The 22,587-nt window shown below is 51.8% G+C and overlaps 1 protein-coding gene across 1 annotated transcript in view; it reads right to left on the reverse strand.

Annotated features, from left to right (window-relative positions):
* Kif5a (kinesin family member 5A) overlaps positions 1-22,587 on the reverse strand; it is a 39,195-nt gene that overhangs the window by 4,953 nt on the left and 11,655 nt on the right. Inside the window, exons 2-27 of the mRNA XM_052753567.1 lie at positions 17,851-17,938; positions 17,684-17,757; positions 17,185-17,289; positions 16,714-16,762; positions 15,992-16,047; positions 15,696-15,783; positions 15,039-15,163; positions 14,641-14,745; positions 14,367-14,515; positions 14,092-14,240; positions 12,951-13,126; positions 10,205-10,272; positions 9,242-9,449; positions 8,833-8,979; positions 6,873-7,061; positions 6,296-6,413; positions 5,924-5,988; positions 5,717-5,826; positions 5,011-5,112; positions 4,413-4,473; positions 4,102-4,173; positions 3,874-3,978; positions 1,305-1,521; positions 930-1,083; positions 557-636; positions 19-46 (exon numbers count right to left, since the gene is read on the reverse strand). Of these exons, the coding sequence (XP_052609527.1) occupies positions 19-46; positions 557-636; positions 930-1,083; positions 1,305-1,521; positions 3,874-3,978; positions 4,102-4,173; positions 4,413-4,473; positions 5,011-5,112; positions 5,717-5,826; positions 5,924-5,988; positions 6,296-6,413; positions 6,873-7,061; positions 8,833-8,979; positions 9,242-9,449; positions 10,205-10,272; positions 12,951-13,126; positions 14,092-14,240; positions 14,367-14,515; positions 14,641-14,745; positions 15,039-15,163; positions 15,696-15,783; positions 15,992-16,047; positions 16,714-16,762; positions 17,185-17,289; positions 17,684-17,757; positions 17,851-17,938 (2,888 nt within the window). The remainder of the gene's footprint in view (positions 1-18; positions 47-556; positions 637-929; positions 1,084-1,304; positions 1,522-3,873; positions 3,979-4,101; positions 4,174-4,412; positions 4,474-5,010; positions 5,113-5,716; positions 5,827-5,923; positions 5,989-6,295; positions 6,414-6,872; positions 7,062-8,832; positions 8,980-9,241; positions 9,450-10,204; positions 10,273-12,950; positions 13,127-14,091; positions 14,241-14,366; positions 14,516-14,640; positions 14,746-15,038; positions 15,164-15,695; positions 15,784-15,991; positions 16,048-16,713; positions 16,763-17,184; positions 17,290-17,683; positions 17,758-17,850; positions 17,939-22,587) is intronic.

The following is a 22,587-nucleotide window of genomic DNA, read 5'->3' on the forward strand; positions in this document are numbered from 1 at the left end:
TCAGTGGTGTCTGGGTACCTGTTGTCGTTGATGTCTGTGACGTTTCCTAAAGAGACCACCATTGAGAGCACTCGGTCAGAAAAGGCTGGTGTGAGGAGCAGACGTCACAAACCCTTCCCATCCTAACGCCTCTAAGACATGGGTGAACCCGGGCGCTCTATCCTCAGCTACCCAAAGCTGTGCCAGCGGGGCCGGAGGTGGTGGTGACGCACACCTTTAACCCCAGCGTTCAGAGGCAGAGGCAGGTGGATCTCTGAGTTCCAGGACAGCCTGGTCTACTGAGGGATTCCAGGACAGCCTGGTTTAGGCTGGACATCTACATCAGGCTAAGGCTCAGTCAGTGGGCCCCTGTGGATGTACCCTTGCCCTCCCCCACCTTCCCTACCCCGAACCAGGGGTAGGACGCAGGGCAGCAACAACACTAAGTGCTCTGCCAGTGAGCGCCACCCCTGACATTATCCTTTCATTTGACGCCCTGGCATGGAGAAAGGTTCTGTTAGTGTCTGCCATAAAGCCCTCTCAGTTTGCCCCGGGGACCCTGATCTTTGTCACTCACCATTGTCCATGTTGGCCTTCTGGTAGGAAGCTAAGGGGCCGCCAGGTGTGGCTCCATTGCTGGCACAGGAGTTAGCAAAGCTGAGGGGAACAGAATAGAGACGCAGCCTCTGTTCTAACCGTTCTGAGGACCGCCATGCCCACACTCCTCCCAGCCCCTCATCCCGTCCATCCCTGGGAAAGGAACCGGGAACCTCGGAGACAGGGAAGAGGGCACCCGTCTCCTAATCACATGCAGAAAGCCAAGGAAAGGGTTAGAGGCCACGCGACTTAGGAAAGAAAAATTAAATAAGCCAAGAGCTGACACCACCCTATGCCTTCTAGGGCCCAGACGGCCTCGGGCCGGAACTCCAGCCACACCCATGGTCACTCACTACATATCTGAGGTGGAGCTAGGTGCAGCCTGCAGGTGCAGGTTCTGGTAGTTCTGGAAGAGGTTGTTGGTGTAACTGATACACTCGGGGCTCCGGGTGCCGTAGGGGTTGGTGGGTGAGGAGGCCGGGTAGTGGCCAGGCCTCACAGGCTTAGCTATGAAAGAGAAGAAATAGCTGTGAGAAAACTATTGGTCACCCTGAGTTTCCCCTGGTCCCTAAGGCCCCCCCCCCCACCCCCTCACCCACCCCCTGCAAAATGACCTCATCATCCTTCGGTGGGAGGACTAGGGCCAGAAGCAAGCCTCGAGCTGTCTGGCACCGAGGACCTGGCTGGATTTGGTGCAGGTTATCACCGACGGACATCCATCCACTCACCAATCTGGGCAGAATGGCCCCGCTTGCCGGAGCTCTTGTACCGCACGGCCTCCTTGATCCGGTCCACCTCCTGCTGGTACCGGCGCTTGTCCTTCATGGCGCCCTCCTTGGCCTCCTTCAGTGCACCCTCCAGGGCCTTAACTCTCTCAGCCGTAGCCCTAAGTCGTTTTTCCAGTTTCGGAAGCTCACAACGCAGATCTGCATTGTCACGTACCAGCTGCGGGGACCCAGAATAGAGTCACCCAGTGGAGTGGGGGGGGGGGAGCCCGCGGGGGGCGCGGGGGGGGCGGGGGTGGGGGGGTTGGGAGTAAAGAAAGAGAATAAAGGGAAATTAGGATCATGGCATTTCCGTGAGAGACCTCCCCTTCCCTTCTAGGTAATGTGCAGTTCTATCCAGTTCTTTCCGGCTCCCCCCATCATTTCCTAAGCCGCGAAAACCTCCTCTACAGCCAGCCCTGTCTCAGGTTCCATCCGCCTGGATACTCCCACCACTGTAGTCACAGCCTGCCACAGCCAGACCAACAGCTCCAGGCCCCAGCGGGGATGAGACGGCTGTGTGAGCATGCAAGCAGGGCGCATGACGGTCAGAGGGTGGGCATGGCTGAGAAGCGCGGTGTGTGTGTGTGCCGCGCGGTGCAAAGCAGAAGCTGGAACCCGGGACCCCCTCAGCGCCACACACGGAGCCTCCCAGGAAGGAAAGAAAATGTTTGCGATCGGATCGGACAAACATTTGTGCTCATTACCTTCTTCACGTCCAAGGACCTCCCAGGGCCATCCTCCCCAGCCCCGCTTAAATTAAACTAGAGTGTGATAGCAACCACTCCGCAGCCAGGAAAGGCCCACGGATCTTTTTGCAGGGTCCACACAAGGACTGGGGCACTTGAGACTGCTAAGGTGCAAGGTCTTGGGGGCCAGGAGGGAGGGGGGCGGCCAGGCTGATCAGCACAGGCAAGAACACAGTGGGGGGGGCGGGGGGGGGGGGCGGGACAGAGCTGGAGCCTCTGTTCCGCTTCAGACATTTAGGGATCATCAGATCTCGCTGTACTGCTGGCTTAGGTTAACTGGGGCAATACTGAGTTTTCAACAACCCTGTTTCCTTCACAGACTTTTGTCTGCTGGGTAGGACATCATGCTTATCCGGTCTGTCCTTCAGGGGAGCAATCTTTGGGGTATGGGACTTAGAGCGAAAGCACAGGCTTTGGGGAAGGGAAAAGGGGGCAAGTAGAAAGGGAGGGAGGGAGGAAGGAAGGATGAAAAGACAGTGCCGTACTATGTAGCCCAGGCTGGCCCAGAACTCACTGTCTAGCCTTGGCTGCCCTCTAACTCTCTAGCTTCTCAAGTGCTGGGATCACAGGCATGTGCCGCCATGCCTGGCCCTAGTTTGATATGTCCTGGGGTTGGGCTTTGTGTAAACTCTACTACAAGTACGCTCAACTAGGCTACCCCACCCCCACCCCCACCCCCACCCCGCCTGCCTTTTTTTTTTTTTAATTTTTTTATTTCCTAGCTGTCACTTAACTTTTTGGTGAAGATGTTATACCATTTCATAGTCAGAGAAGGAAGGAAAGATAATAGTTAAGCCCTCAGCAGACCCAAAGGACACAAACCCAGCAGGCTATGACCAAGTCAGGTTTGGTAAGTTTTCAGAAGGATGCACACTGAGTCTTTATGGCACCACGGGCATCAGGCTGGGAGGAAAAGGTGAGCTCGGCCAGGGAGAATGAGTCAGGGAGAATGAGTCTAGATGGGAATCCAAAGGCACACTTGAGTGGGAGGGGCTTATTTTAGGAATCCACTGAAGAGCCAGACTTTGGAGCGTGTTGGCTCCCTGGCATGGATGAGGACATTTCTGCGGCGGACACACCAAACATTTCCTGTCCTCAGTCCTCTGGGCTGCCCTCTCACCCACCCAGCCCATACCTTTGAAACCCAGTCTTCCACCTACGGCGCAGCAGCGGCAAGAGGGGACGGAGAGGCAGCAACTCAATGCAGGGGTTCTGACGGGTCCCCACTAGAGCCCGGGTGGTTCATGGGAAGAACATCATTTAATGTCCCGCACACCTGCCCCAGGTAGGCAAGTGGAGATTTTTTTGCTAAGAAAAAGCCCACTTCCCTTGTTTTTTTTAATATCCCATCTGAAGTCTGGTTCTATTATACCCAACCCCACTGTAGTGCTAGAGATTGCTAGAGATTGCCCCCCAGGGCCTTGTGCAGGCGAGCTAGGTCAGCTCTGCCACTGAGTGACCTCACAGCCCTCCTCTGTGGTCACAGCTCCAGTGTCTCCACAACTCCCATACATTTCAACCTCTTCCTCTGAGGCAGGGCTGGAGACTTCCACTTTAAGCAAAGATAGGCTCCTTTTAAGAAGGGAGAACAGGTACAGAGCAAAGATCAGTGTGCACGTGGATCCAGATGAGGTACCACGAAGGGAATTAGTGAAATTAATTAGAATTAGAGAAAGCTAAGGGCCGCATGCAACTAGCTCTCCCCAAATCCGAGGGCCCTTTCGGGATTTGGGTACTGCAGGAGCCTAGCCTCGGGTTCTCTCCGCCCCCTCCCGGACGCGCACCTGTTTGTGAACTTTAGTAAGCTGCTCCAGGTTGTTCTCAAGAAAGGAGATCTTCTGCTTCTGGGAGTGAATCCCCCCACTGTCCTCGGGCTCCATTTCTGCACTCTGATTAGATGGAAGGGAAGAAAGACATGGTTGTCCCGAGACCAAGCCAACCCCACGGGGACAACAGGCTGGAGAACCCTGAGAAGGAGAGGGGTGTTGGCAAGACTAGAGGACGGCACTCACTTTCTTGACTCGAGTCGTGACGTCTTGAACGAACAGCTTGCGAAGGTTGTGGAGGGTCTGGAGTTCCCGGGCCTGCAAAGAATCACTCAGAATTGGGGACGGCTGGATACCGGGTCTGCCCTCCCCCTCCACAGTCATCAAAACCTTCAGTCTACATAGTCAAGTGGGTCTGGCATCCCCGATAAACAGGAGCACCCCGACTAAGCCACAGACGTACAGTAAGAGGGCAGGAGAAACAGACTAGGAAGAACTGAGGAGGGTGGGGAACCGTCCCCTACTCTGCTAATGTGGCACAGGAGGAAACCACTCACAACTGTCTCCTCCAGCCCTTTGAGGTCCTGCTTGGACTGCTCATGTCGCTCGTACAGAAATCTGCAGCAAGAGAAATAAGGGGAGAGACGGGCAAGAAAGACAGACCCCTCAGGATGCTCCTCCCCTACCATTCCTTTATCTCTACTTTACCAGTGTGTATTATACAAATTACTCCTGATATTGCAATGCAGTAATCAGAAAGGAATCCTTAAAAGCGAGCTTAGGAAATCTTATGAAAGGCCACGATTCTATTATTTACAGGTGGCCATCCTTGCCAACTCTTTTTTATGCACAGCCACATACAAAGCTTCTTGAAACCATACCATCTACACGGCTTCAAAATCTGATTTTCGTTCTGGACAGCTCTGGCTGTCCTGGAACTCGCTCTGTAGACCAGGCTGGCCTCGAACTCAGAGAGATCCCCCTGCCTCTGCCTCCGGAGTGCTGGGATTAAAGGCGTGCGCCACCATGCCCAGCCCGGCAGTCATTTCCGCTGGTCTCCTTTCCTTGTTCCCCCCACCCCTTCAAGCCTGCTTCCCGTGACTCTCCCAGAGGTCACCGCGACCTGCATCCCGGTTCTGAGCCTGCGTCACTCACGTCAGCTCCTGGAGTTTGGCGCTCTTCTCATGCTCCTCGTTCTTCAACCTCTCATAATCAGCCTGAAGCTTCTCCAGCTCCAGCTGCAGCTTCTGGTTCAGGCTGGGGAGGAGAGGGGGGACATCAGAGAGGTGAACGGAGAAGAGGCAGCCCCGCCCCTCACGTAGGAGCCCTCTCTGAAGAGGGTGTTCCGGTGAGACCTGATGCATCTGCCCTCAGGTATCAGGGATAAACCCTACTCCCTTCTTCATGAGAGCATGGGACCCTGAGTACTCCAATTATAAAAGCCCCAAGGACAGGACTAATTCTAACTTCTTGTGTCTTTTTTTTCCATTTTTTTAAAATTTTTATTTATTTTTTATGTGCATGGGTGTTTTGTCTGCCTGTATGTCTTTGCGCTACATGTGTGCCTGGTGCCTGAGGAGGCCAGAAGAGGGTGTTGGATCCCCCGGGACTGGAGTTACACATGGCTGTTGTGGACACCATGTGGGTGCTGGGAATCAAACCCAGGTCCTCTGGAAGAGCAGCCAGTGCTCTCAACCACTGAGCCGTCTCTCCAGACCTTCCCGTGCCTCCTGAAGTTGGGCTTCAACATGCGTCCTTGTTGAGGAAATGACCTTGGACATTAAAGATCCAGAAGGATCACTGGAGTGGCCACCTTGTGAGATTCAAGGCCGGAGGTGACACCGCCCTCTAGGACGCTTACTCTTTAAGCTCATCGATGGTCCTCTGCTTCTCATTGATCTCATCCCGGAGTCGGGCCAGCTGCCGGTGATGGGCCTCACGGTGATTCTCCATCTGCAGCTCCAGGGCCTTCTGCAAACAACCCAACCCTATGCTCAGAGCCAGTTCCCAGGCCGACAGCCAGTCCAGCCCCGCCCTGCCAAGCACACCACACAGCTTCCCAATTCACCTTCACTTCCTCTGCATCCTGCGTGTCTGGCTCCTTGTCTTTCAGGGCCACTTCATGCACAGTTTCTAAGCGAAAGAGAGGAAGACAGCGTCCATGATCCCAGAGCTCCAGGCCACAGGGGATGGGTGCCTGGGGATGTTTTGGGTCGGGACAGTCCCACGTGATTCATCAGGGTTGGAGAACAACAGAGGGTCTATGGTTCGTGAAAAATGAGCTACGTGCAAAAGCCAGGCTATGTGTTAAGTAGCCTATGAGCTGACCCTCGGGACTCAAGCCAATGTCAAGCAAAACGCTATCAGGTGACTCTCCTTTCCAGGCCCGTCTGGGACCTCAGATCCAAGGATGGCTGGGATAGACCTAAGGAAGTCTCACCCTGCGCCTGAAGCTTGGCCAGTTCATCACTCAGGGAGTCATAGGACTCTTCCAGATGTCTCTTCTTCAGCTCCACACTCTGCATGTATTCCGTGAGCGAACGGATCTTGGCCTCATGCTGGTAAGGGAAGGCCCATGGCATAAAGCAGACAAGGTACCAGGGATCTAGCACTGTAAACTGCAGCTCCCTCCCATGCCATTCCCTCCTGCTACACTTTCCATGAGGACACAAGGCCAGAGGCCATTGCTATGGAGGCTCTTCCTTCAGACAATCGGGTCCGAGGACAGTACCCCCTGAGCTTCACATCTTTGGCCTGGATCCTCCCCGCTATCACCCTGGTTCTTCAGCCCTTGATCTCCATTGACCCAAGACACTGACATCAGGGTGGGTGTTTGGTTTTCCTAGACAGCGTTTCTCCATGTAGCTCTGTCTGTCCTGGAACTCGCTCTGTCGACCAGGCTGGCCTTGAACTCACAGAGATCCACCCGGCTTGCGCCGCCACCACCCAGCCAGGAGATCTTCTATATCCACAGACTAGCCTTTCTCACACTTGGGCTCTCCTCCTCAGACACCCACCTGTGAGATGAGCAGTTGGCAGGACGACAGCTCCCTCCCAGTCACCTCCATCTTGCGATGACACTCCACCTGGAGGTTCTCCAGCTGCCGGCACCGCTTAACCACAGACTTGACCTCCGATTTGATTTTGCTGATGTAGAGTCGGGCCACAGTGAACTCCTCTTCGATGGCCCCGCTGATCTCCACTGGCTGAGGGTGGGCGGAGAAGGGAGAGATGCTTCTCTGAGGCAGACAACATGTACCTACATCCTTCACCCTCCACCTGAATCACACCCCTTCGAAGGTACTCAAGGAAGCCAGAAATTCCTGAGCACCTTTTGGAAACTTGTACTGGTTACTTTTCTGTCAACTTAACACAAACTAGATCATCTGAGAGGAGGGAACTTTGAGAAAACGCCTCCGTAAGATCCGGCTGTAGGCATTTCCTTAATTAGTGATTGATGGAAGGGGGCCCAGCCATTGCGGGAGGGGCCATCTCTGGGCCGGTGGTCCTGGGTTCTATAAGAAAGCAGGCTGAACAAGCCAGTAAGCAGCACTCCTCCATGGCCTCTGCATCAGCTCCCGCCTCCAGGTTCCTGCCCTGACTTCCCTCAGCGGACTGTGACTTGGACTATGTCAGCAGAATAGACCCCGTCCTCCCCAGTTGCTTTTGGTCCTGGTATTTCATCACAGCAATTGTAGCCCTAACAAGACATGCTCCAATCAACTAACATTTCACTTCAAAGCCTCTGCTGACATTCAGATACTGGATTCTGATAGCCTTCCCCTTAAAAATCAACGGGTCGCCGGGCAGTGGTGGCGCACGCCTTTAATCCCAGCACTCGGGAGGCAGAGCCAGGCGGATCTCTGTGAGTTCGAGGCCAGCCTGGGCTACCAAGTGAGTTCCAGGAAAGGCGCAAAGCTACACAGAGAAACCCTGTCTCGAAAAACCAAAAAAAAAAAAAAAAAAAAAAAAAAAAAAAAAAAAAAAAAATCAACGGGTCTTCTTTTGTTTGCTACATTGCCTGTGCTAGTCCCAAACCCCTGGGTTTAAGTGCATTTTCTGTCTCAGCCTCCTGAGGACTGGGGTTACAGCTGCACACCCTACTCCCCCCGCTGGAGTTCCTTTTGTAGATAGACTAGCTCTGCCTGGTAACCCCAATATAGGTCGTTGTTGTCTTCTTCTTCTTCTTCTTCTTCTTCTTCTTCTTCTTCTTCTTCTTCTTCTTCCTCCTCCTCCTCCTCCTCCTCCTCCTCCTCCTCCTCCTCCTCCTCCTCCTCTTCTTCTTTTTGTTTTGCGTTGGGTTTTGACTGTTTTTCAAGACAGGATTTCTCTGTGTAGCCCTGGCTGTCCTGGAACTCACTCTGTAGACCAAGCTGATCTCAAACTCAGAGATCTGCCTGCCTCTGTCTCCTGAGTGCCGGGATTAAAGGTGTGCTCCACCACCACTCAGCCTCCAATAGGTCATTTTCTTATGCACAGATATCATTCCTACCCTGTGTCACCTCTAGATCTTGCCACAGGAATTAATCTCTCTCTCTCTCTCTCTCTCTCTCTCTCTCTCTCTCTCTCTCTCTGTGTGTGTGTGTGTGTGTGTGTGTGTGTGTGTGTGTGTGTGTGTGGTCTGTATGTGAACCCTTTAGAATGTGTCCCCTCAGTTGTTCCTACAAATCTCTGTCTTTCTGTGTCTAATCTGAGGCACGGTCCCCCCTCTTTTTTTGTTAACTTAAAAACAAAACAAAACAAAACTGATCTTGCTTGCCCAGGCTGGCCTAGAACTCTTGTTTTCCCTGCCTCGATCTTCCAATTCTGGGATTACAGATGTGGGATAGCACATCTGGCTCTTGTAGGGGATGTTTCCTGGCTCTTTGGCCTGCCTTTCTCAGTACCCCCAAAAGGACGGACTGTCCCACCACGCCTCCCTCTCCAGTGCCCAGAGCAAGAGTGCCCTGAACACCACCGCTGTCTCTCCCCACTTACCAGCTTAATCTCACCGTTGCCCACGATGACACTGAACTCACTCAGGTCCTTCATCAGCCCATTCAGTACCTCAGCGATCCGTTTCCGCTGGTGTCCACTGACCTCCTGGAGCCGCTGTAGCTCAGACTCCAGGGACAGCATGGTGGCCTAGAGACAGCCCCTAAGGTCATTACCATTGCCTCCTGCTCCCCTTCCCAGCTTGAGCAGAGCCTCTCATATCATGTAAGACTCTGGGGGCTTCTATGGAGAGAATACAGACCCTGCAGAAGCCTCTGGAAGAGAGAAGGGGCGCATGGCAGGGGCAGAGCAGGGGAGGGCGTCTCGACACACTGAACAGCAGTGCAGCCGCGGCAGGAAGCGGAGGTGTCCCGAGGTTAGGGCACCCTCGGGCCACTCGCCAGGCACTCACCACCTTCTGGGACAACTCATCCACCAGCAGCTGGTTCTGCTGGCTCTTCTCCTCCACCTCCTGGGACTTCTGGTCATAGTTGACGGCCAGCTCCTCCAGAGCCTGAAGGACTTCCTTCACCTCATCCTTGGCAGCGTCGTTCTCGGACTGCAGGTGGCTTAGCTCCCGCTGGACCTTCTCATTGTCTCCCCGCGTAGACACCAGCAGCTAGGAAGAGGCAGGGCACGTGAGACCTCACCTCCGCCTCTTGGGTCACTAGGTCTGTGCCAGCTAAGCTCCAACACCCCCCTCTGGCACTTGCCTGAAGTACAAGTCAAGGGGACGTGAGCATCAGGCTTCACTAACTAGAACGTAAAATCATCCGGGACTTTAAGAACAACCTGGTCGGTCACTGTGTAGCTACAAATAGGCTGTAACTCTTTTTAGTTTATTTGTTTTTGAGACAGAGTTTCTCTGTATAGCTCTGGCTATCCTGAAACTCACTCTGTAGACCAGGTTGGCCTCAAACTCAGAGATCCACCTGCCTCTGTCTCCCAAGTGCTGGGATCAAAGGCATGCACTATCATGCCCAGGTTAGCCTTGAACTCTGATCTTCCTGACTCAACCTCTTAAGTGAAGTTTCCAGATTGCAAAGGTTTTCATGGGTCACTAGCCAGTAAGTAGCATGCCCATTCTTCCATGCACTTTTTTTTCTTGAATAAAGTTTCATATATCCAAGTCTTTGTAGCCAAGAATGACATCTGAACTTCAATCCTGATTATAGGCGTGCACCAGATTACACAAATGTGCTACCACATCTGGTTTACGCTGTGCTGGGGATCAACCCCAGGGCTTCAGGCATGCTACGCCCACACTCTGCCAACCTCCTCAGCCCCTCCCCCACTGGGTTAAAGAAGCCTGCTTTGATTGGCAGGGATGAAGACAAGCAAAGCATCATCTGAGGTCTACCCGGGGCTGTTACCATCCTCCTGGTCCAGCATCTGCTGCTTCAACTTCTCGATGAGCTGGCTCTGCTGGTTGATCTCATCGTCCTGTCAGAGGCAAGAGCAGGTGGTGAGGGGCTACTTCTCCCATTTTGGAGGGCCGGGACCAGAGGAAGAAGCAAGATCCCCGAAAAATCGGAGTGCTGGCTGCTGTGAGTTGGAAAAGTTCACATATCAAAAGGAAGCCTGGTCCCCGGCTTCTTTCTGGGACTGCAGCATGTCACTTTTAAATTCCTTTGGGACCACCGTGGCAGTATACAACAAAAGTCTGCACATCTGTACCCTGTAGCCTAGAACTCTCACATTAGCACTCCAGTCTAGCCAAATCATTTTAAAAAAATCAGATTAAAAATTGGGGGTACTTTTTGAGACAGGGTCTCACAGGCCTAAGGCTGGTCTTGAACTCTGCATGTCTCTGTAGCTGCTGCACATGGCCTTGAACTCTGACCCCCCTGTCTCAACCCAACAAGTGTTGGGATTATAAGCATGTGCCACTTTGACCAAGATCTCTGTGCAAGTGTGTGTTGAGACAGGGTCTTACCATGTAGCCCAGGCTGGCCTAGAACTATGTATCCCAGGTTGGCCTCAAATTCCCAATCTTCCTGCCTCAGCCTTGTAGTTGCTGGGATTATAGAGCAGAAATTCCACACCTGGTTCAAAAGCAAACTCTCTCTCTCTCTCTCTCTCTCTCTCTCTCTCTCTCTCTCTCTCTCTCTATGCATGTATGTCTATATGTATATATGTGTGTATAGTGTTTACTTTTTAAATAATTATTTTTATTTTATTATTATACGTATGTGGATGTTTTGTCTGCCTATGTCTGTGTACCACATGTATGCCTAGTGCCTGTAGAGCCAGAAGGGGACATCAGATCTCCTAAAACTTGAGTTACAGATGGTTGTGAGCCACCATGTGGGTGCTGGGAACTGAACCCAGGTCCTCTGGAAGAGCAGCCGGTGGCCTCAACCACTGAGCCGTCTCTCCAGCCTCAAAAGCAAATGTTTATTCCTTACAACCAAACACATTTTGATAAATGGATTCTCAGACATTTATTTAAAAGAAACTTTTTGGGTTTTCCAGACAGTTTCCAGTCTGGTCTCAAACTCCCTATGTGGCTCAGGATGACCTTGATGTTCTGATATGGCTGTCTCCGCCCGAGTGCTGGGATTACAGGCATGTGCCACCATGCCTGGCATTACGTGGTGCTGGGGACTGAACCCGGGGCTTTGTGCATGCCAGGCAGGCACCCTACCCACTGAGTTATGCCCTTAGCCCTAAACAGACCTTTTTATGAAGAACTGTTAAAACTAGTTGTAATGTAACGCTAACTGAAAAAACTGGAGTCGGTCAGGGTGGCCACACTTGTAACCCCAACTGAGGAGGCTGAGGCAGGAGAGCCAGGAGTTTGGGGCTCACCTAAAATATGAGACTATCTATAAGAAAGAAAAATAATAAGGAGGCTGGAGAGATGGCTCAGCAGTTAAGAGCACTGGCTGCTCTTCCAGAGGTCCTGAGTTCAATTCCCAGCATCCACATGGTGGCTCACCACCATCTGTAATGAGATCTGGTGCCCTCTTTTGGCGTGCAGGGATACATGCAGGCAGAACACTGTATACATAATTAATAAATAAACCTTTAAAAAAAAAAAAGCAATGGCTGTTCTTACAGAGGACCTGGGTTCAATTCCCAGCACCCACATGACAACTCACAACTGTCTGTAACTCCAGTTCCAGGGAATCTGACACCCTCACGTAGATATACATGTAGGCAAAATACCATGCATATAAAATAAAAATCAATCAATCAAAAAAAAATTTTTAGGGGCTGGAGAGATGGCTCAGAGGTTAAGAGCACTGGCTGCTCTTCCAGAGGTCCTGAGTTCAATTCCCAGCAACCACATGGTGGCTCACAACCATCTGTAATGAGATATGGTGCCCTCTTCTGGCCTGCAGGGACACATGCAGGCAGAACACTGCATACATAATAAATAAATAAATCTTAAAACATTAAAAAAAATTTGAAAAAGGAAAAATAAGATGCAAACTACCTCTCCTGTATACCTCAGGTGCACGATGCGCAAGGAACAGTAAAACGTTAACAGTGTTATATCTAGTGATAGCTGACCCGTCTCTTCCATTTCCTTCTGCTTTTAAAACTCATTTTCTTCAGCATAAGGGCAGCATAAAGCAACTTCTTCTTCTTCTCCTCCTCCTTCTCCTTCTTCTTCTTTTAGAACAAATACTACATTTATTTTTGAGGCAGGTTCTCTTCATATAGTCCAGGTTGACCTGGAATTTTTTTTTTAGGGTTTTTTTTTTGTCTTTTTTATTATTATTATTTTTCTGTTATCAACTTGATGCAGTACAAATCCTTATCCTAATAGTGAAATGTTTCGCTGAAGCTTGTCCAGTGATTGAGTAAAACCAAAACTTACTATAAGCCACAGTCATCCTAGGGTCCCCCTGCTGTGTAGCCTCCCTGGTTCTGTGGGACAAAGCAACTTCTTTAAAAAAACTACAGTGTGCATGTGTTTGTGTGGGGTGTGCACACGGGGCTCACGTGGAGGCCAGAAGACAACCTGTGGGCGTCGGTGCTCTCCTTCCACCACGGGAGTCCCTGGAGACGCAATTTGGGTCACCGGGCTTGGCAGCAGCCACCTGTTCCTGCTGCTGAGCCATCCTGGCAGCCACCTCGTGGCCTTCAGCGCCCTGCCCAGCTGCCTTCACCTTGTCGTCCAGCTGCTTGTAGAGGCGTCGGATCTCTTCCTCGTACTTCTGCCTCTCCTCCGGTGCGATGCGGACCACGATGGATGAGTTGTCGTTCACGGGGGTCTCCTCGCAGAGCTCAGCTCCCAGAGCTGAATCCTCCCCAGCCAGGCGCTCGGTCTCGGGTACGTTCTCTCCTGACAGAGGGACGACAGAAGGAGAGGAAAGACAGTGTGATGGCTGATCTTATCAAGTTGACAGTATCCAGCATCACCCATGTGACAAAGCTCTGGAGGTCTATGAGGGGGTTTCCAGGGTGATTTCATTCAGGCGGGCCGATCCACCTTAAATGTGGGCCACACTGGGCAGATTCACCTTAAATGTGGGCCACACTGGGCAGATTCACCTTAAATGTGGGCCACACTGGGCAGATCCACCTTAAATGTGGGCCACACTGGGCAGATCCACCTTAAATGTGGGCAGCATCATTTCCTGGACTGGTGTCCAGACTGAATGAAAAGGAGGAAATGGACGAGCGGTGGTGGCACACACCTTTAATCCCAGCACTGGGGAGGCAGAGGCAGGCGGATCTTTGTGAGTTCGAGGCCAGCCTGGTCTACAGAGCGAGCTCCAGGACAGGCTCCAAAGCTACACAGAGAAACCCTGTCTCAAACCCCCCCCCCAAAAAAAAAGGAAAAAGAAAAGGAGGAAATGAGTGGGGCCACCGGCCCTCATCTCTGTTTCCTGACTGTAGGTGTAAGGTGAGCAGCTACCTCAGGCCCCTGCCACCACCACCACCACCACGCCCCTGCACCCTCAGACTGTGAGACACAGTAGATACTTTCATCCTTAAGCTGCTTTAGCTAAGGAGTCACGTCACAGCCCTGAGAAAAGAGGCTGCAGGTGGAGAAGAGGGAGCTGCCTGCCTAAGTCCACCTCCCCCTACCCCCCAACTCCTCAGAGCCAGGGTCTCCGGGACCTCAGCTCCTCCACCTTCGGGGGACCTCGGCAGGAAATCGGCTTATTCACGACCGCTCCTCTGCACTTCTTCCAGAAACACTGCCTGGCTTCCTAGAGATTGTTGCTGGCCTTCAACACTCCCAGGCAGGGCTGTCCCTAAGCCACACCTCGTACTCCCATGGGGGGGTGTCCCCTCTCTAACCATTGCGCCACCGGCTCAGCTCGGCCTCCAGCTTCGCAATGGTCTCCTTCTGGGCCTTGGTCTTCTCCTTCTCCTTCTCATATTTCTTCTTCCACTGCTCAGCAGTCAACTCCAGATTCACCGAGGCAGTGTTCTTAATAGTCTTTGCCCTGAGTGAAGAGAGAAGGCAGAGGTGAGACTCACCACGCTGGTCTCTGGCGATAGGGTTGCAGGGGTAGCAAGGGGTGAGGCCGGGGCAGGGCCCCCGGGGTCCCTCTGGGGACCCTGACACTGACCGCTGCCCGAACATCAAGGTGGACTTGGTCTCGGCGTCGTTGTAGCTGGATGGCGAGCAGCAGATGAACATGGTGGTCCTGCAGTTTCCTCCCAGAGAGTCCTGGAGAATCCGCGTCATCTTGCTGTCACGGTAGGGCACATAGCTTTTCTGGAACAGGGAGCAGACCGCGAATGAGAAAAGACTACTTCAACAGGGAAGCAGAGGGTAGGGATGCCCACTAGGGGCTGGATAGTCACGGGCGGGGCGTGATGAGAAACCTAGGGAACACTTACCGTGCCCTCAGCCAGGGCGGAGATCACGTTCCCCAGGGCCGACAGCGACTTGTTGATATTCTTTGCCTCATCCAGCACAGCCCCCTCCGCGCCAGTCTTGCTGACCTGTCAGAGAGTTACAGAACCGGCTGTCAGGGGGAGCCGCAAACGCTGTCGCCTCATCTGGCTTTTTGAGACAGGGTTTCATCTGGCTGTCCTGGAACTCGCTCTGTAGACCAGGCTGGCCTCGAACTCACAGAGATCCGCCTGGCTCTGCCTCCCGAGTGCTGGGATTAAAGGCCTGCGCCACCACCACCCGGTCTCAAATTTAATCTTTAAAAAGGCAAACCTTCCCCCGGAGGATTCCTTTCCAACCCCCCACCCCACCCCACCCCACCTTCCTCCACAGATTCCCCCACCTTCTCGCTCCCGGCCAGGTCCACAAGGTACAGCTTCCCGCTGAGCTTTTGCTCAGTCTCGATGTTCTCCTGCTTGATGTTGATGAGGAAGATGCTGTGACTCCGAGAGCTGTGCTCGTTCATGTCTGCGGGAGGAGGGAAACACGGGTCCTCTGCCTACCAACCCCTGCGGAGCCGCAGCCTGAGCCACGGCGCCCACTAGCGGCGGCCACTCCGGGCCACGGCGCCCACTAGCAGCGGCCACTGCGGGCCACGGCGGCCACTCCGGGCCACGGCGCCCACTGCGGGCCACGGCGCCCACTAGCGGCGGCCACTCCGGGCCACGGCGCCCACTAGCAGCGGCCACTCCGGGCCACGGCGCCCAGTGCGTGTCACGGCGGCCACTAGCGGCCACTCCGGCCACGGCGCCCACTAGCAGCGGCCACTCCGGGCCACGGCGACCACTAGCAGCGGCCACTCCGGGCCACGGCGCCCACTAGCGGCGGCCACTAGCGGCCACTCCGGGCCACAGCACCCACTAGCGGCCACTCCGCCCACCAAGCGAGAAAGGGCTTCCCGACCACCCCTCCTCCCCCGCTTGCTCGCCCCCAGGGCGCACAGAAGAGAAGCAAGAAGACCTCCAGGACCCAAGAGCTGTTTGTCGCCGCCCCCACTCACTGGTGACGGCTACGTGACGGTTCGACTTCCCTTCGTCGATCACATCCAGAATCTCCTCCGGGCTGGACACGAAGCGTTCGGTACAGCCCTGCAGGAGGCACATGGCAGGCACCGCGCGTTTTGATCTCCGGGGTAAGCTGCCCACATACCACCCAAGTGATGGGTCAGGAGGCTCTTCAAGTCCCTCTGGGCACATCTGGCTCACCCACCGTCCGGGTCGCCGACCCCTCCTCCTCCCTCACGCGGGCTCTGGACAAAGCCCAAGTGGCACGCGAGAACCCACACTGCTCTCTCACCTTGACAAACGGCACCCGGTTTTTGTCCTCATGCACAGACAGGTTTGTCTTGGTCACTGAATCGAGACAGGGCAGGGTGAGAGACGCCAGTGCCCACCGTACCCACCCACCCCTGGGTACCCTGCAGGAAGACTCCCGGGGGAAACGCAAAGGCCACGTTCACAGGGAGGTGCCATTCGCCCCTCCTCACAGGGCTCCGTAATGTGTAACGGCCTTTAAGCTCATCTTCTGACTCTCCCAGGCTTTGGGGAATTTTTTGTTTTTGTTTGTTTGTTTCTGTAGTCTAGGGGATTGAACGCAGAATCTCACTCATGCTAGGAAAGCCCTTTACTCTTTATTCCTGCCCTCTATTCCTACCCTCTCCCTCCTCCGGTCTCTGATTTTGCCCTACTGGTTAGCATTTGGACATCAGGCCTCATTCTTGCTGGTGAGGCTCCACCACTCACCTCCATCCCACCCCTTTTTTATTTTTTTTCCTTTTGAGACACAGCCTCACTAAGTTGCCCAGGATGGCCTCAAAAATCACAATTCTCCTGCCTCAGCCTCCTGAGTAGCTAGATTTATAGGCAAGCATCACCATCCCTGAGGAGCAGAGCCAGAGGACTCTGGTGTGAAGAGGAGACATGTCCTGGATTCCCATCTGCCACCAAACCCTGGATAAATCTGGTTTCTCTTTCCTCAGCCTCCTCATATACCTTTACGTGCCAAAATCAAGCACTCACCGTCCAAAAGATCTCGGATCTTATCCAGGTAAATCTCAAAGTAAGAAACCTGGTTGGGAAGAGAGGGGACGATGTGAGATGTTCTGTTGTTGTTATTTTAATTTTATTTTTATGGGTTTGAGTGTTTTGTCTGTTTATCATGTGCATGCATGGTGCAAGAAGAGCCCATCAGATCTCCAGGAACTGGAGTTAGAGATGGTTGTGAGCCACCATGTACGTGCTGGGAATTGAACCCAGGTCCCCTGGAAGAACAACCAGCGCTGTTAACCTCTGGGCCATCTCTCCAGCCCCAAGAGGGTGATCTCAAATCTAACACTGGCTCGAGGAGGGTGGTGGCTGGGAAAACGCAGGGGAGGACATCTTGGTGACAAGTTGAGGTAAGCAGAGGGCAGAGTAAAGCTTCGGCTGGTTCTTTCTAGGCTCTTCCATCTAAGTCCCCGCTGAGTCCCCCAGAAGTCCTGTGCTGATCACCTTAATGTGGAACTCGAGGTTCTCATCCATGGAGTAGATGTGGTTGAAGATGTCTCGAGCAATCCGAGGAATGATTCCCATCAGCTGAGGGTCGTGCAGCTTTCCCTGAGGAGAGAAGGCAGAGCAGAGTCAGGCTCACGGTGAGACAACTTGGAGGCAGGCAGGGGACGCAGGCAAGGAGCGACAGGGAGAGCACCCTCAGTGAGGAGGTGGTCACCGCCATGCCTGCCTTCGAAGGGAAGCTGATAACTGAGCAGCCTTTGGGTTTCCATTGATGATGCTTTTCTGGATCAAAGGAGGACAGCGGGGGTCACGAGAGGGAGGGAACGTGAGCAGGCTAAAGGGATTCCTCCAAAACTCCCCTACCACAGTGCTCCTAATCCTCCAGACCCATCTGCCTCCGACTCAGCCCACCCTCGATTCCTGGATCGTCCCCAGTAGAGATCCTTTGATCTTCTGTGAACCATCCTAGCATCCCTCAGCCCCCGAGAACCCTCACCTCCATGGTATGTGTTTTCCCTGAGGATGTCTGTCCATATGCAAAAATTGTGCCATTGTAGCCAGCAAGGACGTCTGGAAGAGAAGGCAGAGAAAGAGATTTGGTAGGGGAGTGGGGGTGGGGGATGGTGAGCACGGGGAAATACACTCAGGAGGTGAGTCTCTTACCTTTGACGATCTGCATGGCACACGCATGATAAACTTGCTCCTGAGTCGTGTTCGGGGGGAACACGCGGTCAAAGACATATGGCTTTCCCTGGAGGGGGAAATAAGACACGTTAGATGTCGGCAGACAGCGTGAGACAGAAGAGGAACACCGCAGACCTCTCCATCAGCCTGCCAAAGGCATCCTGCTCTGTAGACTGGAAAACACCCGGGGTGTTTGAGAGATGAGAGAGCCCCGCGGCGGGAGAAGCAGTGTACATCCGACAGCAGAAGGGGGGCTGTGTGACAGAGTGTCACTAAGGAGTGTTGTACAGTGAGGCTGTGTAAGGGGTCCTGGTTCTGGACGCGAGGTTCTAGCATTCCGCTAACCCCAAACGCCTTCCTGAGAAGCCAGACAGAAAGACAAAAGGAAAATGGAAAGTGAGGAATTATTCATTATCAGTGAAAAGAACCTCAGAGTTTAAAAATATCTCCCTCTACAGAGCTGTATGTCTGGTGGAGAACTTCTTCAAGACATGCTAAGAAAGGGGCTGGAGAGATGGCTCGGCAGTCAAGAGTGTGTATATATATATACACTGCTCTTGCAGAGGGCCTGAGTTCGGTTCCCGGCACCCATACAGCAGCTTACAAGAGACCTTATCTCCAGTTCTAGGGGATCCGGTGGTCTCTTCTGGCTTCTCCCAACCCCAGACACATATGCAGTACACTACATACACGCAAGCAAAACACTCATATGCAGATTTTAAAAAAACAACTTATTTTAAAGATGTATTAAGTGAAAGATGCAAAATCAGTAACACAGGTTAGAATGTCCCCCAGGGTGTGAGGGAAACATGCGTGGAGGGGGCTGTGCCAGTGTCTGCAAAACACTGGCACAAGTCCCCTCATTTTGAAAGAAATATGTGAAATCAGAGATGGGGGTGCCCCTTTAAGGAACACGGCACAGTGGGAGAGCACTTGTCTACGGTGCATGAAGCCAAGGACAGCAGAAAAAACTGAGGCAGATCATCAGACCCATAAGCACTCGGCCTAGCCAAGGTAACGTGCTGTCAACCATCTAAAATCCAGGGAGCTAAGCAAAGAACTTCTAATCGCACTTAGGGTCTGCTCTCTGCCGCTGCCATCAGTGACAGACTCCTCGGCTGTGTCTCCCTGCCGATCAGACCTATCTGTTGGATTACTTTTCGAGAGTGGGCCCATGTCCAGCTGAAATGTGAGCCTCGAGATCCACCCGTGGCGGAGTTTGGGAGATGAGCTTTAACAAATGAAAGAAAGCCCCACCACCTCGACCAAAAGGGAGGCAAGGTGGCGGGAGTCAGGCCCACAGCTTAAGCACGCTTCTGCAGTACAGCGCTGCGTACACAGCATGACTCTCTAGGAAGGATGACATCAGAGTACACAGTGGTTACTTTGGAAAGAGAAACAGGGAGAGGGGACACCTTTTATTGTTTGCTCTTTGTCACCAATGGTCTTATTTATTTGTTATTTTGGCTTTTTGATGTATATTTTTGAGACAGGGTCTCACTATGACGCCCTGATTGGCCTGTAGCTCATTATGTAGACCAGGCTGGCCTTGAATTCACAGAGATCCACCTGGCTCTGCCTCCCAAGTGTTGGGATTACAAAGCATAGCCTTGATTATATTCTTTAAAAAAAAAAAAGATTTGTTTTAGCCTGGCATGGTGGCACACACCTGTAATACCTGCCCTTGGGAGGGGGGAGGCAGGAGGATCTCTGTGTTCTACAGTGTAAATTCCAGGACAGCTAGGGCTACACAGAGAAACCTTGTCTAAAAAAAATAATAAATAAAATACAATAATAGAAAGATTTATTTTTATTTTTTAAGTGTGTGTGTGTGTGTGTGTGTGTGTGCAGGTGCCCAAAGAATCCAGAAGAGGGCATCAGGTCCCTTGGAGCTGAGTTAAGGGGCTTTTGAGCTGTCAGACATAGGTCAGGTCCTCTGCCAGAGCAGTATATATTCTAAACCACTGAGCCATCTCTCCAGCTCTATATTCTTTAATGTAAAAGTATTTTTAACTTAAAGTGTTTTTATGTCTCATAACTAATACTAACCCTATAACACACTTTGGTTGCAGAACGTAGAGAAATCAACCTCAAACTGTCCAGGAAACTTCCTCCCGCTAGCTGGCTTTTGTGATGAAAGGCTCCATGTGGGCTTCCGGAGGAGAAAAGACATCGGTGATCTTACCCAGTACTTGAACCTTCACGTTACAATTCTGATCTGCCAGGCAACGTGTGCCCACTGGTGCCTTAGGGCACAGCTGTCGCCGGGTACACAACTACTTTCTGACTGGATTTGAGGCCGACTCCACAGGAGTGGATTTCACTCCTGATACTGAAATCCTCCTAGTCAAAAGCTCGTCGCTAACCCAGCACTCGGGAGGCAGAGGCTGGTGGATCTCTGTGAATTCAAGGCCAGCCTGGCCTACAGAGTGAGATCCAGGACAGCCAGAGTTACATGATGAGACCCCAAGGCAGGGGTTCTCAACCTGTGGGTCGAGACTCCTTTGGGGGGGGTGTCACTTATCATTATTCTGCATATCAGATATTTACATTACAATTCATAACAGGAGCAAAACTACAGTTATGAAGTAGCAACTTATGGTTGAGGGTCACCACAGCATGAGGAACGGTATTAAAGGGTCGCAGCGTTGGGAAGGCTGAGAACCACTGAGCTAGGGTGAAACCAGCTACTCATTATTTTGCTCAATGGACATGTTTTCAACTGCGTCCTCAATGTTTATATTTGTATCTATAGACCTGGGCTGCCCCCAGCCCTGACCACAGAATCTTCCTTTTACAGCGGGCATCAGTTAGTGCAGAGGTGTATAATCAGTCAAAGTACTAAGAAAAGGGGACCGAATGCTCATCCCTAAATGGGACATATTTATCAACCCCTGCCCCACCATACACATCCCAGCCTAAAATGGGACATTTTTATCACACACACACACACACACACACACACACACACACACACACACACACACACCAGTCTCAGGGACCCTCGAGGAAGAGGGGACAGAAGGTATACGGGCTGGAGGCAGGAAGGAGTGCTGTGAAATACTGTTTTCTGGACATGACATGTCTCACTCATGAACACACACAGCTCTTTTTACCACCACAAGACCCGGAGAAGCTCGAGCCGGCCATTCCAGCGTAGATGAGGGAGGCGCTCCAGGTCCCGGCCCTTACTGAGGAACCGCCGGGGAAGGGAGAATCAGTCTCTTTTAAGGGTCTCCCCACCGGCAGGTTTTTCCCAAGCTCCACTGGACCAGGACTAATTGAACTTACCACCACCAACAACAACAAAAAGATGTTGCAAAGGGGGCAGACGGGGGAGTTGGAGGAGGGAAGTGGGTGATAGATATGGTTATATGGAATTGTGTACATGTATGACATTCTCAAGAAAGAAAAATGATAAAATTACTTTCAAAGGCGACATAATAATATGTCTTTTTTTCCTTATATTTCTTTGCACAAAGAGACTTTTTTTGTTTTTGTTTTTTCGAGACAGGGTTTCTCGGTGTAGCTTTGTGCCTTTCCCGGAACTCACTCTGTAGCCCAGGCTGGCCTTTATTTCATTTTTTTAAAAGATATTAAAAACTACAGGACATGGCAGTGCATATCTTAATCCCAGCAGAAGTAGAAGGAACTCTGGAAGTTTGAGGACTACATACTAAGATCATATATATATATATATATATATATATATATATATATATATATATATATATATAAAATCTTTGGGATGCACAGGGTACACAGACATACGTGCAAGCAAAACACCCACACACGTTAATAATAAAACTAAGCCGGGCGGTGGTGGCGCACGCCTTTAATCCCAGCACTCGGGAGGCAGAGCCAGGCGGATCTCTGTGAGTTCGAGGCCAGCCTGGTCTACAGCGCGAGATCCAGGAAAGGTGCAAAGCTACACAGAGAAACCCTGTCTCGAAAAACCAAAAAAAAAAAAAAAAAAAAAAAAAAAACTAACTTCTAAGTTAAGGTTGGAAATGTGGGGTGGAATGCTTGCCTACCGTGTTCAAAGCCCTGGGTTTGATCCCTAGCACTGAAGAAACTAGCTGTGGTATCTCATGCCTGTGATGCCAGCACCAGGGGGTGGATGCTGGAGGGTCAGAACCTCAAGGTCATTCTCAGCTTAAAGACTTCAAGGCCAAGGACTCTGGACTAAAAAAAAAGTTTTTGTTTTTTTTTTTTAAATTAAATCTGAGGTTTGGTTAAAACCAGCTGGAAATATTTATTTGGTCTCTCCGTAATCAATACCTCCAGAGCCCAAACAACCGGATGAGGAGAGGAGCTTGTGCTGGACACCTGCAGAGCAGGGCGAAGCCCTGGGCTTGAGCCAATCACCAAAACATTAAGTTACGTTTAAAAAGATAAAGCCAGGAAACGGGATTCACACAGGAAAGGAGTCGAGGAAGGAACTCCTTAATGGGGTGCGTTGAACCGGTTTTAGCAAGTCATTCTATTCCATTAAGTGCTTAAATATTTATACTCTATACCAAGATTCCAGTGCTGGGAATGCAGTTTGCAAAACACTTACTGATGTGATCAAAAATGGATATAAAAAAAATCAAAAAACAAAAAAACGTTCACTTCAGTGGTTTGTATTAAAAAAAAAAAAAAAACCAGAAGAAAGTCGAATATCCAGCAATTACAAGTTGTACTGTGGCTCAGGGAGTGTGTTCCACATGCATG

Source organism: Peromyscus californicus, unplaced genomic scaffold, assembly GCF_007827085.1.
Source record: "Peromyscus californicus insignis strain IS unplaced genomic scaffold, ASM782708v3 Scaffold_24__1_contigs__length_46423439, whole genome shotgun sequence".
In the NCBI taxonomy this organism is placed as follows: Eukaryota; Metazoa; Chordata; class Mammalia; order Rodentia; family Cricetidae; genus Peromyscus; species Peromyscus californicus.